Below are 19,171 nucleotides of genomic sequence, written 5' to 3' on the forward strand. Positions count from 1 at the left end.
TTTCTAAATCAATGTCTAAACCTTATGAGTTAAAATCAAATATATAAAAAGACTATTGTCAGCATATGTCATTATAATGTAAAATTGCCAACAAAATAACCTATACTTCCAAATGTAATAAATACAGCTGTGTGTTGCGATGTTAATTTTCAAGGATGTCAGTTGTGTGAATAATTGTGATCATTTAATACAGTTTATCTCCCAGCGCCCCTTTCTTCATATTAAAAAAAAATATATGAAAAAGGAATGGTGTTTGATTTTATGTAAAAAGGTCTTGCCATACCCATCCCTCCACACTTCATCAGAAAGTCCTCTGCTGTCAGGTAGGTGATTGGAATGAAAAAACTGAATCTAGCTGATTCTGAAGTGATCAGAATCTGCTAATAATCATCAGGTAGTTTTCCATACACGCAAACTAAATTAAAAAAAGGCCAATAGAGAGTGGCAAGTGGGGGCAGGAATGCCATCCAACTAAATTAATAGGGGAGCCTGCAGGGGCTTGCAGGGTTATTTAGCAAAAGCTTTGATACAATCTGTTGCATCACTTTTTATCAGCCTAATGATAACTGAAATGAGTTATATACATTATTCCTCGTGCAAAACAATAAATAAGGGTGTTAATTATATTCAGCATGAAATAAAGTTAGCCTATTTAAGTAACCAGAATGGACTAAAGCATCGTAGTGTGAAGAAAACAGCAAACAACCTTGACAGCTAGCTAAACCTGCACTGCTAGCAGCCATGCTACATTAGCTTCACTCTCCTAGCAAACAGTTGAATCAGATATTTTCTCCATCTCACCCCGTTGGCTGCGGCTATCTGGACTATCAGCTGAATGGCGTCCTTCATGAAGAACCTGCCGTCTCCTCCCACCACCAGAGTGGCCGTCTGTCGCTCGGCCGGCTCGATGACGGAGATAATGCTCTGGATGAAGTTTTCCGCATAGTGCTGGTTCTGCTGGAACACCGTCACCCTCTTCCTCAGCCCGCTCGTCCCGGGCTTCTGGTCCGTGTAGGCTTTGGTCTTAACGGCCGTAATTTTCACCATTTTTTTGACCCCGTGTGATCCGCAGTGTGGTCCGAGAGACTGCAGAGGCAGAGCGGCTACACGTCCTCAGCTCCCCGCCCCCTTCACACACAAACCAACCCTGTGTGTTTAAAGGGCAAGAGGGAAGCATGGAGGGTTTCCTCACCCAGAGGCGTAGCTAGAACATTTTAGTAAGGGGGGCCAGGCAATAACCAATGTTCACTGAGGGGTGTCCGAAAGTGAATAGGAGCCACAAACTCAGGCTCAATCTACGCCAGGGGTCACCAATTAAAAATCATTAGAGTCCGAATAAAGAAAATCAACAACCAGTAAAGGTCCGGAGACATTTTTATTTATAATCTGTTACTTTAAACAGAATTTAACACTGAAATAAAATGAGGTGTTTATGCATCACAGCAGCAGGTTGAGCCAAACATACTCAAAATATGCTCCGCTCCGGTCAGGTCAGGAAAAAGAACGGCAAGATCTGGCTTGTCAAATTAAACTATAGTAACAACAGATCGGTTACTACAAACTAGAGCATAATTCTTATACATGTAAAAAAAAAAAAAAAAACTAACACTGTTTATTTAAAAGAATGGATGCAAACTATTGGTACTTCAACAGACCAGGAAGCAGATTTCTCATCTCCATCAAAAACCGCACATATGCTGGATATCCTGATGGGGATCTGGAGGATCAGCGGAGGCTGTAGGCTTTGCTTTGCGCCGTCTGGATGCTGCGGGGCGGAGCGGAAGATGTGGGATTTCGGGGGTAACAGGAGAAGCGGTGCAAGTGACTTTAGACACTGTCATCAGACAACATGTGGTGATTTAGAAATGTTTTAAATCAGGTTGGGTCCGGATTATCCAGCAGGTGGGTCCGGATCCGGACCGCGGTCCTCTCATCCGTGACCTCTGATCCACACTGTTCCAAAAGGAACAACCACAACATCCATATTTTGTAAATAAAGACTAACTATACTTTCCTACAGCCTTTCCTTACAAATAGACGCAAATATTTACATCTGTGCTGACTAATTAAAGGTATAGAGGACAAAATTTCTGGGGCAAACATCTTCTCCATTGTCATTACTTACCTACCTTTATCAAAAATTGTTCTGCATAAAAAATATATTTATATGTACTAATATCTACATTAAATGGATTTTTAAGTTATTATTAGTTATTTATCTATGATTTCACTAAAGACTCCTAGATGACTTGCAGAGACATCATTTTCTCTTTACCTCATATAAAACGAAAATATAGTTCTGAAAAGAGAGTGAATTCTGTAGATATCAATTTTAATGTTAGTATTTTGATGTGCTTAAACACAGCTTTTTAGTTGTCAAGTAGTTGTTAATATATGAAAAATTCAAATGTTTAATAAGTTTGAACATTACCCTTGATTGTATTACTGCTGCCACCGTGAGCGATAAAAAAAAAACGGTAGGGGTGGCCACTGATTGGCTGAGGGTGGCCAAGGTCACCCCTGGCCCCCCATCTAGCTCCGCCCCTGTTAAAGGCTGAAGTCTAATTTAATATAGAGCTTTTCTGAGTAAACGTCCTGATTTGGAGAAAAAATGTATTTTCATACCTTAGCAATTAATTCTATGCACTCTGGTTCTTTCACTACCTTTTAATGATTCACTAAACACTTTATTAATCCCAAAAATAAAGTACAGGTAACTTTTATTGTGGTTTCTTTAAGAAGTTGTAGATTTTGTCTGTCTTATAGTGGTCCTGTGGATGCTTTTGACTATAGACGCTGTTGTATGACAGTCTGAAGAAGTGGATGATGAAGATTGCTGTAATATTCCTCATTTTATGAAGATTTCTTTATTTTGAACCTTTCCAAATTGCTTTGTGTTAAAACTACCCCTTGCTCAACGATTAATTGTTTACCTGCCATTAATTTTTTTTACAAAGCATATGACCGAGCCTTTCAGCCAGTGGCAGTTCTAGACCAGTTTTACCAGGTAGGTCGGGTGCAGACAGTGTTTTTTCATTGGGGCACAAAGAGAAAAAAAAAAGGATCAACCTGTGTCTATGCCAACGTACGTCATCATATAAAAGTGACTGGTATAATGTGCTCAGTAGAGGGGGCCTAACAGTAGCCAGGTCCACAGCAGCAGTGGCCCCTGTCTAGAACCACCCGTGCCTTAGCCCGTTTTCTCAAAATATCCCTTTGCTGGAAAGAGGTAATAAATATATGCTGCCATTTATTTCTCTTTTTTTTCCATTACCATAGAGAGGGCTTTGTCTTCTCCTGGCTTAGTGTATTGTTTCTCCATCTCTTCTGCTCTCAGCCTTTCTGCTTTTTTCTTATTGAGGTTTCCTATTGTTGCAAGAGTGTTTTCTCTCCTCTTTCATCACATTTTCTCAAACTGTTGCCTACTGCTGGTTACTATTTTTACCTTTCTGGCATCAGCTTTACAGTTTAAATATGACTTCTTGGTGCTGAAAAAGCAATTTAACTAATGCGGGATGAACATCAACATGGCAGACCTTTGTTCCTCTCGGGTTGAGTTGTATACACTGAAAGGTCAGTGACTCCCAAAGCATGTTTCATCATCTCTCATAGAAAGACAGACACAGAAAGTACAAATAATTTGTATTTTACAGCCACAGTATCCAGACAGCCTTCTAAATGTAAATCCCTTTATTGTCCCTTTATTCACTCTGCATTTAACTCATCCCTTTGGGGAGCGGAGGGTTGCCACTGTGTGGTAACCAGGGAGCAGTTTAGGGTCAAGGGTCAGGCTCAGAACCCAGAGTGCAGGTCGTGGGGATCGATCCAGGTGCTTGCAACATTCTCAGGGCACAAGCGCATTGCTCTAACCACTGCCAACACTCCCCATACCTGCTGGTTTCAGTTTTAGAGGGTAAATTATGCAAACCAGATCTTAGGAAATATGTTACTGCTTGCAACAGCAGTGCATTCTTTTTAAAAATAACATTTTCTACACTGCAAAAAAATGAAATCTAATTAAGTAATTTTTGCTTAAAATAAGGATTTTTTTTTCTTGAATTGAGCAGGTAAGTGAGACACTTTCCCAATATCACAAGACAAATTTGATTTAAAATAAGACAAAACTATTGCTTCGTCTTATTTTAAGTGCATAATATTTACCTACTGAAATTATGGGCAAATACACTTAGTTTTTGGAAAATTTTTTACTAATTTTTAGATTGTTTTTGCAACTTGGAAATCACTGAAAATAAACCTGGAATTTTGTTTTAAATTGTAGTCATTTAGCAAACGCAGACCTTAGTGGATTTTATGGAACTCTATATTTTTTATGCAAATAAAAATAAGTTTCATTGCCCAATTTCTTTGGAAAACAGCCTTTTAGGTTAGGTGGATGGTTGTATGATGGCAGGCTTGAACATGTGCCTGCATGTTTACCATGTCAGATGATGGCCTAAAATGTGTCTCTATAATCTCCAACAGAACACTGGATTAAATTACACACAGGTGGACTTCATTCAATAATTAAGTCATGGCTGAATGCAACAGGGTGTGATTGAATACAAATCCATAAAGCATTTTTAAGGTTTTTACTTGTAAATAATTAATAATTATTTAAACTTAGTATTATTTTTATTTTAATTTACACAGATTATGTTTTACTGGTATATGATGTATTCTGATATACAATATTCAAATTAACAAACTGAAAGTAATTATTTTAATGTGGAAAAACATGAAAATGTTAAGAGTATAACTACTCTCATAAAGGTGCTGGATTATTTTTTTTTTTATTTTGCTCTGGATTAGTAAAGATTGTTTCAGCGACAGACCATCGATCTGGTTAAACAACCAACCCTTCAAAGCAAGCAGCAGAGCGAAACCACTGTTGGAAAAAGAGGCACAGACGGGCTTAGGATATTAAATACATCTCACATGCCATGTGACATTTAGGTCAGCTGGCTCTACTGTTTCAGCAGTGAAAGTCAAAGGGCAGATAATGGCCCAAGAGACAAAAATAGGAGGTCAGGCTCATACTGCAAAGGTCGAGGCCAAGTAAAGCTGAGATCTGAGTGCAGTCCAGAGGAATGCGTTTCACTGCAAACTACACATCCTGACATGCCCACATGAGGAAAATTACCAGCAGCTTTAGACAGATTTCACACATGATAGATACAGATGATAAACAGAATGTTTTTGCCCCCTACATTGGTTTATTTCACTGTAAAAATAATAAATACACTATTTCCAGACCAAATGTTTTTGTCAACTTATAAGATTAATCTTGTGTCAGTTAAATATCCATCGGGATCATTTGACATGAGCTCCATACAAAGCATATTTGTATGAAAAAAAAAAAAAAAAAAAACTAAGCATGGCTGAACAAATGGAATAAACAGAACTTACTTTTATTAACTGCACCTGTACTGTGGTTGTGACAGGGTAGTGTGACTAACTAACGAATGTGACTTATAAGCTTTTCTTAAAAAAAGATGTAAAAGTCTGACATTGGCTGAGAAGATAAGGGATTTAATTTAACTTCACTGAATCTTAACAAACAACAATTTTCTAAACTGCATCAAATAACTGAAAGTGAAAACTTCATAGAGTGAATACAAAGTATTTCTTTCTTTTAGTAACCATAGTATGACAACATAATGTTAAGAACTTTTAGCTTGATGTGCTGGATAAACTGGTCTCCACACAGTTATAGATCCAATCCTGATTCTCGTTCATGGGTAGCACATGTTGACACACCTGGAACAAAAAAAAAACAACAAACGTATGTGTTTCTAGTCCAAGACAGAAATAATCACTGAATATGCAGTGAAAGTTTTGTAACTTTCCATAACAGGGAAACTGGTTTCCTTTTCTCTGATTTCTGTGGATGGGGTCAGCGGTTCAAACATGATTTCTATGCCTACAATTTCACACCTCAAATCTTTTATTACAGAGTTTTACATCCTTTTTAGCCCATTTTAAAAGTACATATACATAACTGTCCCTTGAATCTATTGCAGAAAAGTCTACAGAAGTGGCCTTTTCACACTGAGCAGGAACCCTTAGAGCCAGAGTACAACCAGTTCCTGTGAAATCAGATGGTTAAGGCTTTAACTAATCAGTGGTTTTGCAGGAGCTTTTCATTCAAAAACATGTCTTAAATTAACCTAAAATTAAGTTATCTCCTTTGTTTAGGTATGCTAGAAAGAAGCCTTACAATTCAGCTCAACATAATGCCAGTGCACCATTTACCACACACACTGGAGGAGTTTAAATGTCTTTGACCACAATCTTCTTTTCTGTTTTTACTGCTTGTAATCAGATAAGATGAAGGAGATCACAATTATAGATATTATGAATAAGAGTTGTCTCATTTTTGCATTTTTGTAGAAGTATTTTCTTATTCTCAAACATGAATCGCCCTTATGTGTGGAAACATTCTGAGTGGGGGAAGCCATAATGGTGCCAATGCTAGGCTATCGACCCCTTACCACAGTGAAAAAAACCCTCCCACCTCCTTCCTTTCTGCAAGCACTATTCGGCCAGCAGTTATGGTGAACGCCGACACACTTTCACTACGGCTCAATAGTTGTTACCAGTTTGATGGATTCAGATGGAGTGACAGACACAATTCTATCAGCTGGGTTTCCTTATAAAAAAAAAACATTTCACTGATCTAATTGTATGATTTTACTAAATTGACTGTAAACTGATTTGGATTGAAACAGTAAATTGGAGCAGGATTATAAGTAAACTCTCAAATTGGGAAACAAATGATTATAGTTAAGATCTTATCAGCTTTTATAATCTAAAACTAAGTGGATATTCCATTTAATTATATTAACTAACTGGCTTAAATGAAGAGGTCTGTATGAAATATTTAAAGTACATCCAATTTTTTTTGGGTTACATATTCACTAAAGATAGGATGCATCAACAGGTCCACTGCAATGACTTTGGACATAAATGCATATGTGTGAACTTCATGCAAAGAATTTGCACTGCTAACTCTAAGCATTTAAATCCAAAAAACCCACAAGTAGAGAAAATTCACAATTACTGTTATCTTAAAGTGCAACTCACGCAGCAATCAACCCTTCTGTCATTTGACCCATATTTTCTGCGTGTATGGGATTCTACTTGAATTTAATTTTTTTTTATTCTTTAGTTCTAAAATATTTGTCTCATTGCTGCCCTAAGTGGCTAAATGCTGACCATTTCTGTTTAACTTTTTTACTGAATAAAAAGACGTGCTGGATCTCACCTACATCACAGGTGCAGGCTTGGGCAACCATGGCCCAGCGTTAGTGTATAAAATCTACATATACTTTGGTGCTTTTGTCTGGTGGCGGTGTCATTTTATTAAATAAAGATGTGTTGGACTTGATTTTTTTTTTACCATTTTGGTTCTGGGTGGAACTTCTACAGCAAACGTGGTCATCCCTCTGCTGCTGCAGCAGTTTCGGCTCTGCTCGTTGTTTACATGCACCGTCACCTTTTGGTTGGCCTGCAGAACAGAAAGCAGAGCTCAACTTACTTCAGATCAAACTTAATAAATGCTGGGATCAGTTAAGACAGATAAATGGTGATAAAAGAAAAAGAAGGTTTCTAAACTTTACTTAGTCGTGGGTCATAATAGGTAGGTACCTACTTTCTCTGCTAAACTGTTTTCTGCTATTTTAGACATTCATTCAATCTAGCTTTTGTTGCCTGGACAATGTATACCCCTGCTGCATATCAATGAAGCTGGAGTGAATGGACAACAACCACTTCAGATAGTATTGACTAAAACCCTGGGAATTGTAGTCTGAATCCCTCTTATTGCTGCCTCTTGGTGCCCAAGTTTAAATTTATTGTAGATTTTCTCTTAGCTACATCACAATCAACATAGGGGTTCAAATGTATGGATAACCCACAACTAATATTTAGAGGTTACTTTGCATGATGGTTAAAAAAAAAAACACTTTCGTGCAACCATTTGCAAGCTTTGGGTAAAATTCTGCCTGGATGTGTGCATATCTTGTTGGTGAAGATCCTAAGTCATTGAGGTCAAAGTCAATCCAAAAAAGTTAAAAACAATCCACCGGACTTTGTGTCCAAGTTTTAAGATGTTTCGCTTTCCAACTAGGAATCTTTTTTTTAGCATTGATTTGGATAGAATTGTGATAGAGTTCATTCTTTAACGCTATAATTTCAACTCACACCCCCGTGCAGGGTACAAAACATCTCATCTGGGCAGCCAAGCCAACAATTACCCCTAACAACCCCCACTTAGCAGAGGCATAGACCAGTATCAGGTATTGCAGGCTAACAAAGAACCCAAAACGGCTCCCCATTCCTGACGGACAGACCTGTTTTTCTTGTTCAATTTGCATGTTTTCTAAGCCAAAACAAGTTTTGGGCTACTACATAAAGCTTCAAATTCGACACTAATTCTGACATTTTGAAGTGAAAAAGCTTCTTGGATGGGAAGCGAAATGTCTTCAAAACAAAGTCCAGTGGATTGTTTTTTACTTATTTGGAATATCTTGTTATCTTGCTGACGTCTGTTGCATGGTTTTCAGACACAAACAAATATTCAACCAGTTGAGGTCGCAGCTATTCCAGAAGCCTTAATGCTAGCCTGGTTTTTGCACTCTCGCCATGCACGCTGCAAAGTTAACAACACTGTGCAAGTGAACGTCCGATATATTGATCCAGGAGGAGCGAATTCTGCAAAGATAATGACAGAAAACTTTTCATCTGTGGGCTTTGACTGTATTTTCTCTGTAAAGTGCCTCAAGATGACACGTTTTCAATTGGCACTCTGTAAATTAAATGAATTGAATTTGTCCCTTGTGAACCAGTCTGGATGTTTGTTTTGAATTACTGCCAGCTGAGAAAACCCAATTACGCTGACATTTTAAATGCCTAGTTGTGGAGTTAAGGTGAAGATAGAAACTTTGGTGGTTTTCATTCCATGCATGAAGTGCAGTTCACCAGTAAAACCAGTGCCTTAGCATGATGCTATCACTAACTCTCTTGACAACTGTTGCTATGTTGAGAAGTTAACCTCACATTAGCTTATAACATACTTCTTCTCATTATGGGCAAACGGCTCAGATTTATCTTGTCATAAAACTTTTCTCCTGGGGTTTAGGTTCAATATGTGCTCAGCAGCTAATTTCAACCCAGCATGTAGCTGTTGATTTTGAAGCTTTTATCACGGTAGTATCCTCTCAGTTCCTTCTCTAGGGACAATGGCACTGGTGTCCCAGCCTCTTGTAGCCTATGCTGAGCTTCAGTCTTTGGGCTTAATGTGTTGGCACTAAAACCAAAACTTTATAACCTGAACATGCATGGATATTTTAAAAGATTCTGGAACAGATAAAGCTGGCAAACATAAGGCCCAAGGAAAGACCTCATTCTTAAATGTATTGAATGGGTACTGCCTGTGTCTCAAAGTTAACTTTCTGTATGGAAGTTGACCAGTTTAGTGAGCCTCTATCCTTTCCACTATCAGTGTGGGCAAAGACCAAGAGAGAATTTTGCCAGAATCTCATTGACGTCTTCAAAATATGTGATTTGTCTGAAAGTGATTGATCTTCAGACTGTAAAAAAGTAAGTACGGTAATGTGGTATAGTAACTGTGTCTCTGTTTATGTTCTACACCTGGCCAATTCCTATTTTGAAACTACAATAAAATAAGGAATGAAATACACCTTTAAAAACTACCTCATTTAAGCCAGTAGTGAGTGAATGAAAAATTCAGACCGGCAGAGTGAAACCCACACAGCTAGATTATTTTAAACAACATTTGTGGTTCACCTTGTTGGCTATGAGGGAGGAAATGCGGCAGTCTCCTTTGTAGGTGTAGATGAAGACGTTATCATGTCCACGCAGGGCTTTGGCCCCAAACCTAGAGGTAATGGACTTCTGGAGGGCTTGGTTCAACAGCTTTGTGCCGGAGTCCATGTTAAGTGGCTGCATGGATGGCCGAGTACCTTCACAGTACACGTCTATCTGGAAAGGACATGCCTTACAGAGCAGGACGAAAGGTTTAAGTTAGAGAAAATTCACGATTAACCACAAACTCAACTCATTGAACTTCTGATTGGGCTTCGTCTTGTGTTGTAACCTACCTCTACCATCTCCAGCAAACGATTGTAACCCATAGATTCCAGTGTCATCCACAGGTCTGCGGGGTCTCCATCTTTCTCTGTGGCCTCCATCAGGTTCAGCTCCATGAAACCTTGTCGTGTCAGCTGGTTCTTTCTCATATCAAAGTTTTCTAGCCCCACAAAGTAAGAAATGATTGTAAAAACCTGGAAGTTTTCTTATTGTTAAATTCTATCACCAATTACCTTTACACACAGCCCAGGCATCACTGTCACACTTTTCCCCACTGGTCCTAAGCTCAAAGAAGTTGTATTCCTCCATGCTCAGCAAACCATTGCCATCCAGGTCAATCACCTCAAAGATTTCAGACAGCACCTCCCTGTGGCAAAAAGAGGGTATCACAGATAAATGCATTGTATATTGAGTTTATGATAAAAAAAAATGTCCTGCAATTTTGGGCATTTTCAGCTCAAAGTCTTTGAAGATAACAGATATCTATATCAGATGGATGAAGCTCTACCTCAGCTCACTGGTGAGGTCTAGTTCCCCCGTATCAGTCTTGTAGACAAGTTTGACAGATTTATCTGGAAAGCTGTTTTTGCCTTGTTTCCTCAATCTGCAGCCACTGGTGAAGGGAAGCAGGTGGTACGTCCCTGCATTTAGCTCTCCTTTCCAAACATACTTCTGCATTAAGAAAATGAGTTTCAATGAATGATCAAAAAAGTACAAGCACAGAGGGATGACACTAGTATCCATCCCTGATATCAGGATTTATTCCATATTATGTATAAAAGGAAATTATAGAATATGGATAAATACGACACTGAAAGATTTTTTACACACAAACTTACTTCTTTATCTTTAGATTCGGTGAAACACACTAAAGATGAGTCCTCTTTGGTTTCACCAGCTGACGTGACAAAAAGAGCCGTGTCCACGTTCATCCATCTTTGAGGCTTGTCTGAAGATCAAGAAATATAAGAAATTGTATTTATTTAATTCCTTTTGTATTACAAAAACCTAAACAACATGTAGAACAGATAAAAATGGAATTTATACAACATATATTAGGTTTCCATGGAGAGATTTTTTTTGCCTTCAAACTATGAATTCATTAGATTTTAAAAAAATAAACTACCAAATTACAAACATTAATGTTTTCTGTTCATTGGAACAATATATATATAAAAAAAGCTACCTTTGTGGCATGAAATACATTTTTTATTCAGCAAAGTGACTACAAAAGAACCTTTAGCCAAACACCAACACAAAGTGCCACTGATGATTGCTGGCAACCTTGGAAAAGATGGGAACTCTCTTTTAACCAATTTCCATACTTTTCACAATTTATGGTGGCAATATTAAATGTCTATTTTTGTTTGTCACATATTCATCTGCTTTAAGCTTTCAAACTGCTACTCTAACGGTAAATATGGTCCAGCTGCCATTACCTTGCAGACAAGGTCAGCACACTCTTACTTTATTTAAAGGGCATGTTCTCCTGTTTTTTTCCCCCCAATATTAAAGACTTGAAAATAAACTGTCATCCTCCAACCCCCCCACAGGATGTTTTTTTTGGGGGGGAGTTTTTGCAGCAATAGTGGCTCGTTTTTTTCGACAGCAGGCTGACAGGTAAGGGGGTATGAGAGAGGGGGACAGACATGCAGCAAAGAACCACAGGTCAGATTCGAACGTCGAGGACTAAGGACTCCCTAAATGGGTCACCGCACTAACCACTGCCCCACCTGCACGCCCACCACAGGATGTTTTTGATGGCTTGCTTGTCAGTGGATCAAATGGAAGACCTAAAACAGCACATACTTAAAAATAACATCCAGCTAATTAAAACTTTAGACCCACAAACTGAGCATTTTAAAAACGAGACCTATTTCTTATTTAAACCTATTATTTGGGTCTTTATCATTTTTTAGTAAAGTTGTTGTCATTGTAAAAGAACCAAAGAGCTGCAGGTCGCAGAACCCTGTTTTAGGACATCAGATTATTAAATTAAAGTCTGGCAGGTCGCTTTTGTAGAGCTTTAAAAATAAATCAAGCTCTGCCAGTTGATTAAGGCTAGGCTTAACAGCACCTTAGGCTGAGAGCTAATGAAAAAGCTTCAACATTAAAAAGATTCACTGCAAAGATGTCTGTTGTATGTTGACACAATACTAAACTTAAGCATCTGCTGAACTCAGATGGCTTTTTAAAATTGTTGTGCCACTAGAGGGCTTCACCTCAAGGTAGACAGACTGGAGGGGGATGAGGAAAAAGGGGGGAGACATGTAGTAAACCAGTTGGTTGGGGAAAGCTGCCTCAGAGACTATGGCCTCCATTGATGGATTGTGAATTTCTGTGCCACTGCTGCACCCAAACAAAGTGATTTTTTCTTATTTTAGGGTTCATAACTCATGATTAAATGACTTAAACAGAGCTTTAGTCAGAAAATGGCAAAGCGGAACATGAAGTTATTGAGAGAATGAGTCTGAAAAATAGTGTTTTAAAAATTTCAAAGAGCAAAATGAACGATTAATTAGTTTCATATAAACATCAGAAAAAAAAGACTAGATTCTTGACACAAAGACTGAAAAATGATGGGTTTGACAGATGCTACGAAATTTGGAAAATAATAAAATCTTGTAGCTAAATGTACGCAAGTAGTAGCACTGTTGCCTTCCAGCAAGGTCCTGGGTTTGATTCCAGGTTTGCATGTTCTCTCCATGCATGTGTGGGTCTCTTCAGGTACTCCAGATTCCTCCCACAATCCAAAAACATGACTGTTAGGTTAATTTGGGTCTCTAAATTGTCCTCGAGTGTTTGTGTGTGCGGTTATATGTCTCTGTTTTGCCCTGCGATGGACTGGCGATCTGTCCAGGGTGTATCCCGCCTTTCGCCTGTAGACTGGATGGATGGATGGACGGACAGATGGATGCAAGTTCATGTAATATTTTACCAACATAAAAGGGTCTCATGTTAAGGGTTACTCCATCCTACAATGTTTGGTTGAGCATGCTAAGGTTTTCTATGTGTTATCATGAAGATCCTGTAGAAACTAACCAGGTCTGTGGCTTAGGTTCAAAGGTTGGATGGTGAGATAGATGCTGGATGTCTGAGGAAGATGAAGTCTGTACTGGAGGGAGCTAATGCTCCCGTTATCTTCGACAAAGAAGCAGCCTTTCATACAGATACGGTGCCAATCCTGCAATGACAGAAAACAATCCTTATGGAAAAACAAGATGTTTACATTTCTACAAATGCATGGCTGGTTAACAAACAAGGGTAACAATCAGAGAATTATGGTTGCCTCTGATTCGGGGCCTTCGTGATGCACATTAAACATTACATTTTTTAATGTTTAGAAATGATTGCTGCCTCAGCTCACATCCTGACAAAGTTACACTCTATTCTTTTTTTTTTTTCTTTTCCTGACATTAAAATTTATTAATTCAGTCAACAGAAACCAAAACTAATTATCAGTTTCTATTTAAAGCAAGAGAGATCTTGTGACAAGGGAAGTATATTTTGGCATAAATAAGCGGAAGAAGTTCAGTTGATTAACAGAGACTGCCACGGTTATAATTACCATTCCCATCTTCATGGGAGAAATTCATTTAATATAATCTCAGCAGTACGAACATATGCTATATTAGTGATGGTCCAGAAGAGGGCAGGAGTGTCATACTGTGCGTCTGCAGAGGCTGGGGTAACTCTCCCTCCTGGACCTTATTGGGGCAAATGGAGTCCATTTAACCTTGATAAATACAGCGTCTTCAATCTTGACTGTGCGGCTGTTCAAAACTATCCAGGGGCTACTTTGGCAATATTTATGAATTCTAATATTTCTTTCATTTTGCAGTCCCGTTGTTGCTTTGTCTGGCTACACAACCGAAATTAGGTAATAATTTGAAATTGAACTGGAACATCAGCACTAGGAAGTTTTCCTTCCCCTCTTTGGAGACACATTAAATGAAAACACAGTTGACGTGAACACACAGTAAAAGGCACATTGAGGGCCAAGCAAGGCTGGAATAGGCCATATATCCTTTTAGTTGACAAATAAATCACCAAGTTAAACAAAGAAAAGTACCATAAAGACGGAGCATGCCACTCCTTTAGAGAAAAGCCATTTTCTCTGCGTATTTATCTTGGGCAGTGAGAGGCATAAAAGATCAAACCATAACACTTCGGTGGTTTGTCCAGACAATATTAAATGAGGGAAAATGCCATGGGCACCCATCCACTGGTTAAGGACATCAGAATTAATGCCTCCATAGAGAGAGGGTCAGCCTGCAGACTAATACAGGCTCTGTCACCTGCTCCAGCCACAGGTCTGATTTACTGTCTCACAGGGTCGCAGGACACCAAACCAGCCACCTACAAGCACACACACACAATCTCACATAAACACGCACTCTAATAAACCTTCTTTTTCCATCCCGTTCTGATATATACAAAAAGCTGTAGAAAAAAAGACAAATTATTTCTCTGGAAATGTCCATGTAACAGAACATAATTATACCTCAGAAGATGCTACAATATGTGCATACTGAAATGGCAACACATCTATCCTCCATCAGCCACAGTTATTAGCCCTTAGCAATAAAGGGAGCCAATACAGGGAGCAGAAGTTCCCCTTCGAGGTACTCTCTGGACACACATTCTGTTACCCTTAATGATGTCTGGCCGTTTCCAATCTCAACACAGTGCTTAGACCTGTTCACTTCTGTTTATTTATTTATTTATGTGTTTTTTTTTCTTTGCTGTAAAGAAAACCAGCCAAGGTTAAGCCAAAAAGAGTGAAAACAAAGAGCAGCAGATCAATACAGCATATATCTATCCACTCCAGGCTATATTCAGCTATTGAAGTCACTCCATGGCAGCCACATAATGGCATCCTCTGCAGATATCAAAAACATACTAAATATGGACATTTAGAAATGTCAGTTTAGCATATTTTTAATAGAAAATACATTTAATTTATTTTAGATAAATAAATGGGTAACTCACTATTTAGATGCATTACAAACAGAGTAATGTATATTAAGCAGTTTTTTATGATAATGACCTAAAGATAATAAAACCCTACAGGTAGTTTCTTAGCGACTGTGATTTTATAATACCTAATGACAAGTTTTGTTGAAGAGATATTTGTTTCTGATCAAGAAGGCGGGTTTCCCCATAGTGCTGCATCCAAGCATCTCATAGGAAAGTTGGATGGAAAGAAAAAATGTTCAACAATCCATGAGCAGAAGGGATAACAGCAGCTTCGAGAGGAGAGTGAACCAAAATCACTGAAGAGTTCAGGAAAGCTTCACAAGACATGGACTGTAGCTAAAGTCAGTGTCCTATGAGAACATCAGTGAGATGCCAGTAGTTTCCTATCTGAGCTAAAGAGACTGAATACTGGACTGTTTCTCAGCGATCAGAACTGCTGTTTTTAAATTAAACTAACTTTTACAGTTAAAAACCAAAGTCCAATCTTTTTCATCATCTTAAAGTCAGCTGTTCAAATAAATCTATCAAGAAGCCGTCATTAAAATGGTAAAAGGCCTGTACTCATATAGCGCTTTTTCAAGTCAGTAGACTTGGCCAAAGCACTCTACACTACATTCAGTCATTCACCCATTCACGCACTGATGGTGGCAAACTACATTGTAGCCACAGTTGCCCTGGGGCTCACTGACAGAAGCGAGCCTTAGACTGGCGCCAGCGGGCCCTCTGAACACCATCAGTAGGTAATGAAGGTGAAGGGTCTTGCACAAGGACACAACTATACTGAAAGCCGGAGCCGGGGCTCGAACCGACAAGCTCAGATTGCAGGGCAAACTCCTGTACCCAACACCACCGTTGCCCCCAAAGCCATTCTTTTCCCTGCGGCCAGACTGTAATGTTGCTTATTTCAAATATCACACAAGTTATTGTCACCATTTATTTTTATTTTTTTTTGCTTTCTATGCAAATGTAGCAAACATCTATGAAAAAATAAGACTTAAACAAGGATCCATGCTATACCATGTTCACAGAGTAAAAAACCTATAATGACAAACGTTTATTTGATTTACTAAACTCACCCATCATGTTTAGGTATAGGAAAAAAAAATCCTAGCCTTGATTTATTTTATGCTAACCAACAGTTGTAAAATGAAATGTGGGATCATGAAGAGATTTTATTGTCGTTGGCTAACGCACGCATAGACAGTATGTAACTTTTTATTTTGAAGGCAAATGTTTGCTCTCCTCTTCTTCCCATCAATCAAATGTTTTGTTTCACAATTCTTGTTTTAAAAGTATTACACTGCTCCCACCAAGCTTTGTATTCACCAGTTAAACTGATCGGAAATGAATAGTCTCGCGTTGCTATGGTGACGCCCGTAGTGGAGTGAAATGACAGTGTTTTAGCTTTCCGAACTATGTAAAAATAAGTCATCCATTCAAGATTAGAATTCTCACTGACCATAGAATAACATTAACCTCATGCTACCTTATGCAGATTCTCTGTAAAAAAAAAAAAAGAAAAAAAAGATGGAGGTTAACTCACCCCAGCATGCTTAATGCTTGGACTTGCTGACCAGGAGTTGGCTCTATTTGTTGAGTAATTTAGCTAATAATTGGTGGCAAACATAAGCATTATATATAGTTCTAAACTATAAATTAAAGACTGTTGGCTGATCATCAGGTTTGAAAAAAGAATAAAACGAGACATTTAGGTACATCATCTGTCCTACTTTAGTAAAATCTGGGAAATTTTACCCCCTTTGACCAAAAAAAGTCACATTTAGTATACAACAGCAGCTTATAATGAATGTATCACATGTTTATATATCAAGCACTCTCCTATACATTTCGAATGATTACATGCACATTAACACCAAGAACTAGCAGCTTCAGATACCTGCAAACCTGGAGGCTCTAGGACCTTTGCTGCTTTACTGCTGCTGGATACCATTGTGACTGAGTTTGACAGGGAGGACCGTCTGCTGCGAGCAGAGGGAGGACGAGACGGGCACTGGCTGTCTGAAAAAACACACAGCAGTTAGAGGAAGATTCAACATAGAAAAAAACAACAACTACAAAATTGTAGCTAACAGATGCCGGTCAGTCCAACAAACAGTACATACAGTCCCAAAAGCAAAATTAGGAGCGGGACGAAATCCACTCTATAATCGTCTAATGTCTTCTTAGAAGCGTGTCTGCACAGTAGAGTGTCAAAGCAGAATTTGCTTTTGGGTTCTGAGAAAGTTTTATCTCAAGATCCATCTCCCTGAAATTAATTAGCTTGCCTTATTAAATCACTAAAGGAAATCCTTCAAGCTCATTTTCTCGCATAACTATAAACACTAATTAATGCAGGAAGTATATTTTATTTTCTAATAAGGGGACTGATTGTTTCCAAACATGGAAATTCAGGACGCTCGGAAATGTGATAAGTTATTTAAGAAACTGAGATAAATGAATCCAATATTTAACAATAGTTAGCTTTTTGACACTTAAGAATAAAAAAAGCTGTTTTTGTTCTAAATACATTCCTGTAATTATCCATTTACATTTGAGGTAAAGACACTTTAAAGGCAAATGTGAGCCTAAATAAAAACAAAACAAAATAGTGGAGCATTGAGGCTCCAAAAATAACCCATTTGATGTGTGTGATCTTAAAGCATCTCAGGTCAAAGCCTTGTGAAAACGCAACAGGTATAAATCAATACATGGGAGAGGCACAATAACGTGATAATCCTGGCTACTACGTGGAGCTCATCTGTTTTTGCAGTGGTGGTTGTCTGCTCCTCCTCTCTAATCCCTCATCACCTCCCAAGTGAGAAGTGGTGGAATCCTCCCCAAATCAATGGACTGACCACTTAAATCAACCCCATTTATCTTTCTACTTTCCTTGTCATCCTGGAGCTCCAGCTTTCTAATCTTTTCTTCAACAGTTGGGTTCTAAATAAAAACAAGCTAATTTGTGTCCTCTTTTCAGAGATAGGTGAAAGAAAATGTACAGATCCTTAACCCTTTTAGGGAAAAAAACAAAACAAAAAAGAAAATAGGTTGACTGAATCAAAATGGTCTCAAGCCCAAATGAGTTGGTATCCATCTTCTAATGGCAGTAATCATTACCAGGATTAAAACACTTTCCAGTCTCCGCCCTCTAAACAAGCCGCCCTAATGTTGTGGCTATTATGAAATCTGAACTGCCTTAATGGGGCGATTTGTCATGCTGGGGATGAAAAATTGATCAATAAAGAGCTATTATTTATTAATCAAAACTGATCATAAAGGTGCACTGGGAATATTTGGGGTAAACTTGCTTTATATCTTCTATTTACACATTATATTATACCTTTCTTGGTAGTGGAGTCTGATTCTGCATGCTGACTTGTTGATGCAGATGATGGTGATGCCACTGAGCTTTTAGGAGGGCTGTACAACTGGCTGCCAAAGTTCTGCCTCTTTAGTTTAGCATCAGCTTTTAGGTTCTCCAAAGCAGCCGTTTGACACTGCTCCACTGTGGATGCGAGCTGCCTGCAGAACTGACAGCAAAAGAAAAGGGATAAGAAAATGATAAAAGAGCAATGTTTGGAGCCAAGAAACAGGAACATAAATGACTCCATTTTCGGGGGAATGAACAACAAATCCAAACCAATTGGCAACAAAAAGAGTTAAAACTATATAGAAACTGAAAAGGTTAAAAGGATATTTTGTATAAAAAAAGGCAGATAATCTCTAAATTTCTCTTCTTTTTTTATTTAATCATCCCACAATGTAATACCCAATAAGGTTACTCTTGTCTGAACAGACCTCAGCATAGTCCAGTTTGCCATCATTGTTGATGTCTACCAAAGAGAAAACAGCATTCACCTCCTCGGCTGTCATCTTCTCGCCCCTCTGTAAGAATAATATAATTCAAAATAAAAGCATCAGTAAACATTATCAGATATATCTACTATATACCTCTGACTGGCTTCCCAGACCCTAAACACAGGGCTTCTACCAAATAAATGGATGGATGGATGGATGGATGGATGGATGGATGGATGGATGGATGGATGGATGGATGGATGGATGGATGGATGGATGGATC

The 19,171-nt window shown here is 38.4% G+C and overlaps 2 protein-coding genes across 2 annotated transcripts in view; both read right to left on the reverse strand.

Annotated features, from left to right (window-relative positions):
* Nucleotides 1-1,128, reverse strand: part of pgm1 (phosphoglucomutase 1) — a 12,946-nt gene extending 11,818 nt beyond the window's left edge. Inside the window, exon 1 of the mRNA XM_015378695.1 lies at nucleotides 802-1,128. Within this exon, the coding sequence (XP_015234181.1) occupies nucleotides 802-1,047 (246 nt within the window). The 5' untranslated portion in view covers nucleotides 1,048-1,128. The remainder of the gene's footprint in view (nucleotides 1-801) is intronic.
* Nucleotides 1,129-5,192: 4,064 nt separating this feature from the next.
* The window catches only part of efcab7 (EF-hand calcium binding domain 7), an 18,345-nt gene continuing 4,366 nt past the window's right edge, over nucleotides 5,193-19,171 (reverse strand). Inside the window, exons 3-13 of the mRNA XM_015378661.1 lie at nucleotides 18,889-18,975; nucleotides 18,431-18,620; nucleotides 16,988-17,109; nucleotides 13,153-13,294; nucleotides 10,950-11,059; nucleotides 10,619-10,782; nucleotides 10,344-10,477; nucleotides 10,122-10,270; nucleotides 9,808-10,017; nucleotides 7,400-7,507; nucleotides 5,193-5,757 (exon numbers count right to left, since the gene is read on the reverse strand). Coding sequence (XP_015234147.1) covers nucleotides 5,671-5,757; nucleotides 7,400-7,507; nucleotides 9,808-10,017; nucleotides 10,122-10,270; nucleotides 10,344-10,477; nucleotides 10,619-10,782; nucleotides 10,950-11,059; nucleotides 13,153-13,294; nucleotides 16,988-17,109; nucleotides 18,431-18,620; nucleotides 18,889-18,975 — 1,503 coding nt within the window. The 3' untranslated portion in view covers nucleotides 5,193-5,670. The remainder of the gene's footprint in view (nucleotides 5,758-7,399; nucleotides 7,508-9,807; nucleotides 10,018-10,121; nucleotides 10,271-10,343; nucleotides 10,478-10,618; nucleotides 10,783-10,949; nucleotides 11,060-13,152; nucleotides 13,295-16,987; nucleotides 17,110-18,430; nucleotides 18,621-18,888; nucleotides 18,976-19,171) is intronic.

This window comes from Cyprinodon variegatus, unplaced genomic scaffold, assembly GCF_000732505.1.
Source record: "Cyprinodon variegatus isolate N-32 unplaced genomic scaffold, C_variegatus-1.0 Scaffold176, whole genome shotgun sequence".
NCBI lineage: Eukaryota > Metazoa > Chordata > Actinopteri > Cyprinodontiformes > Cyprinodontidae > Cyprinodon > Cyprinodon variegatus.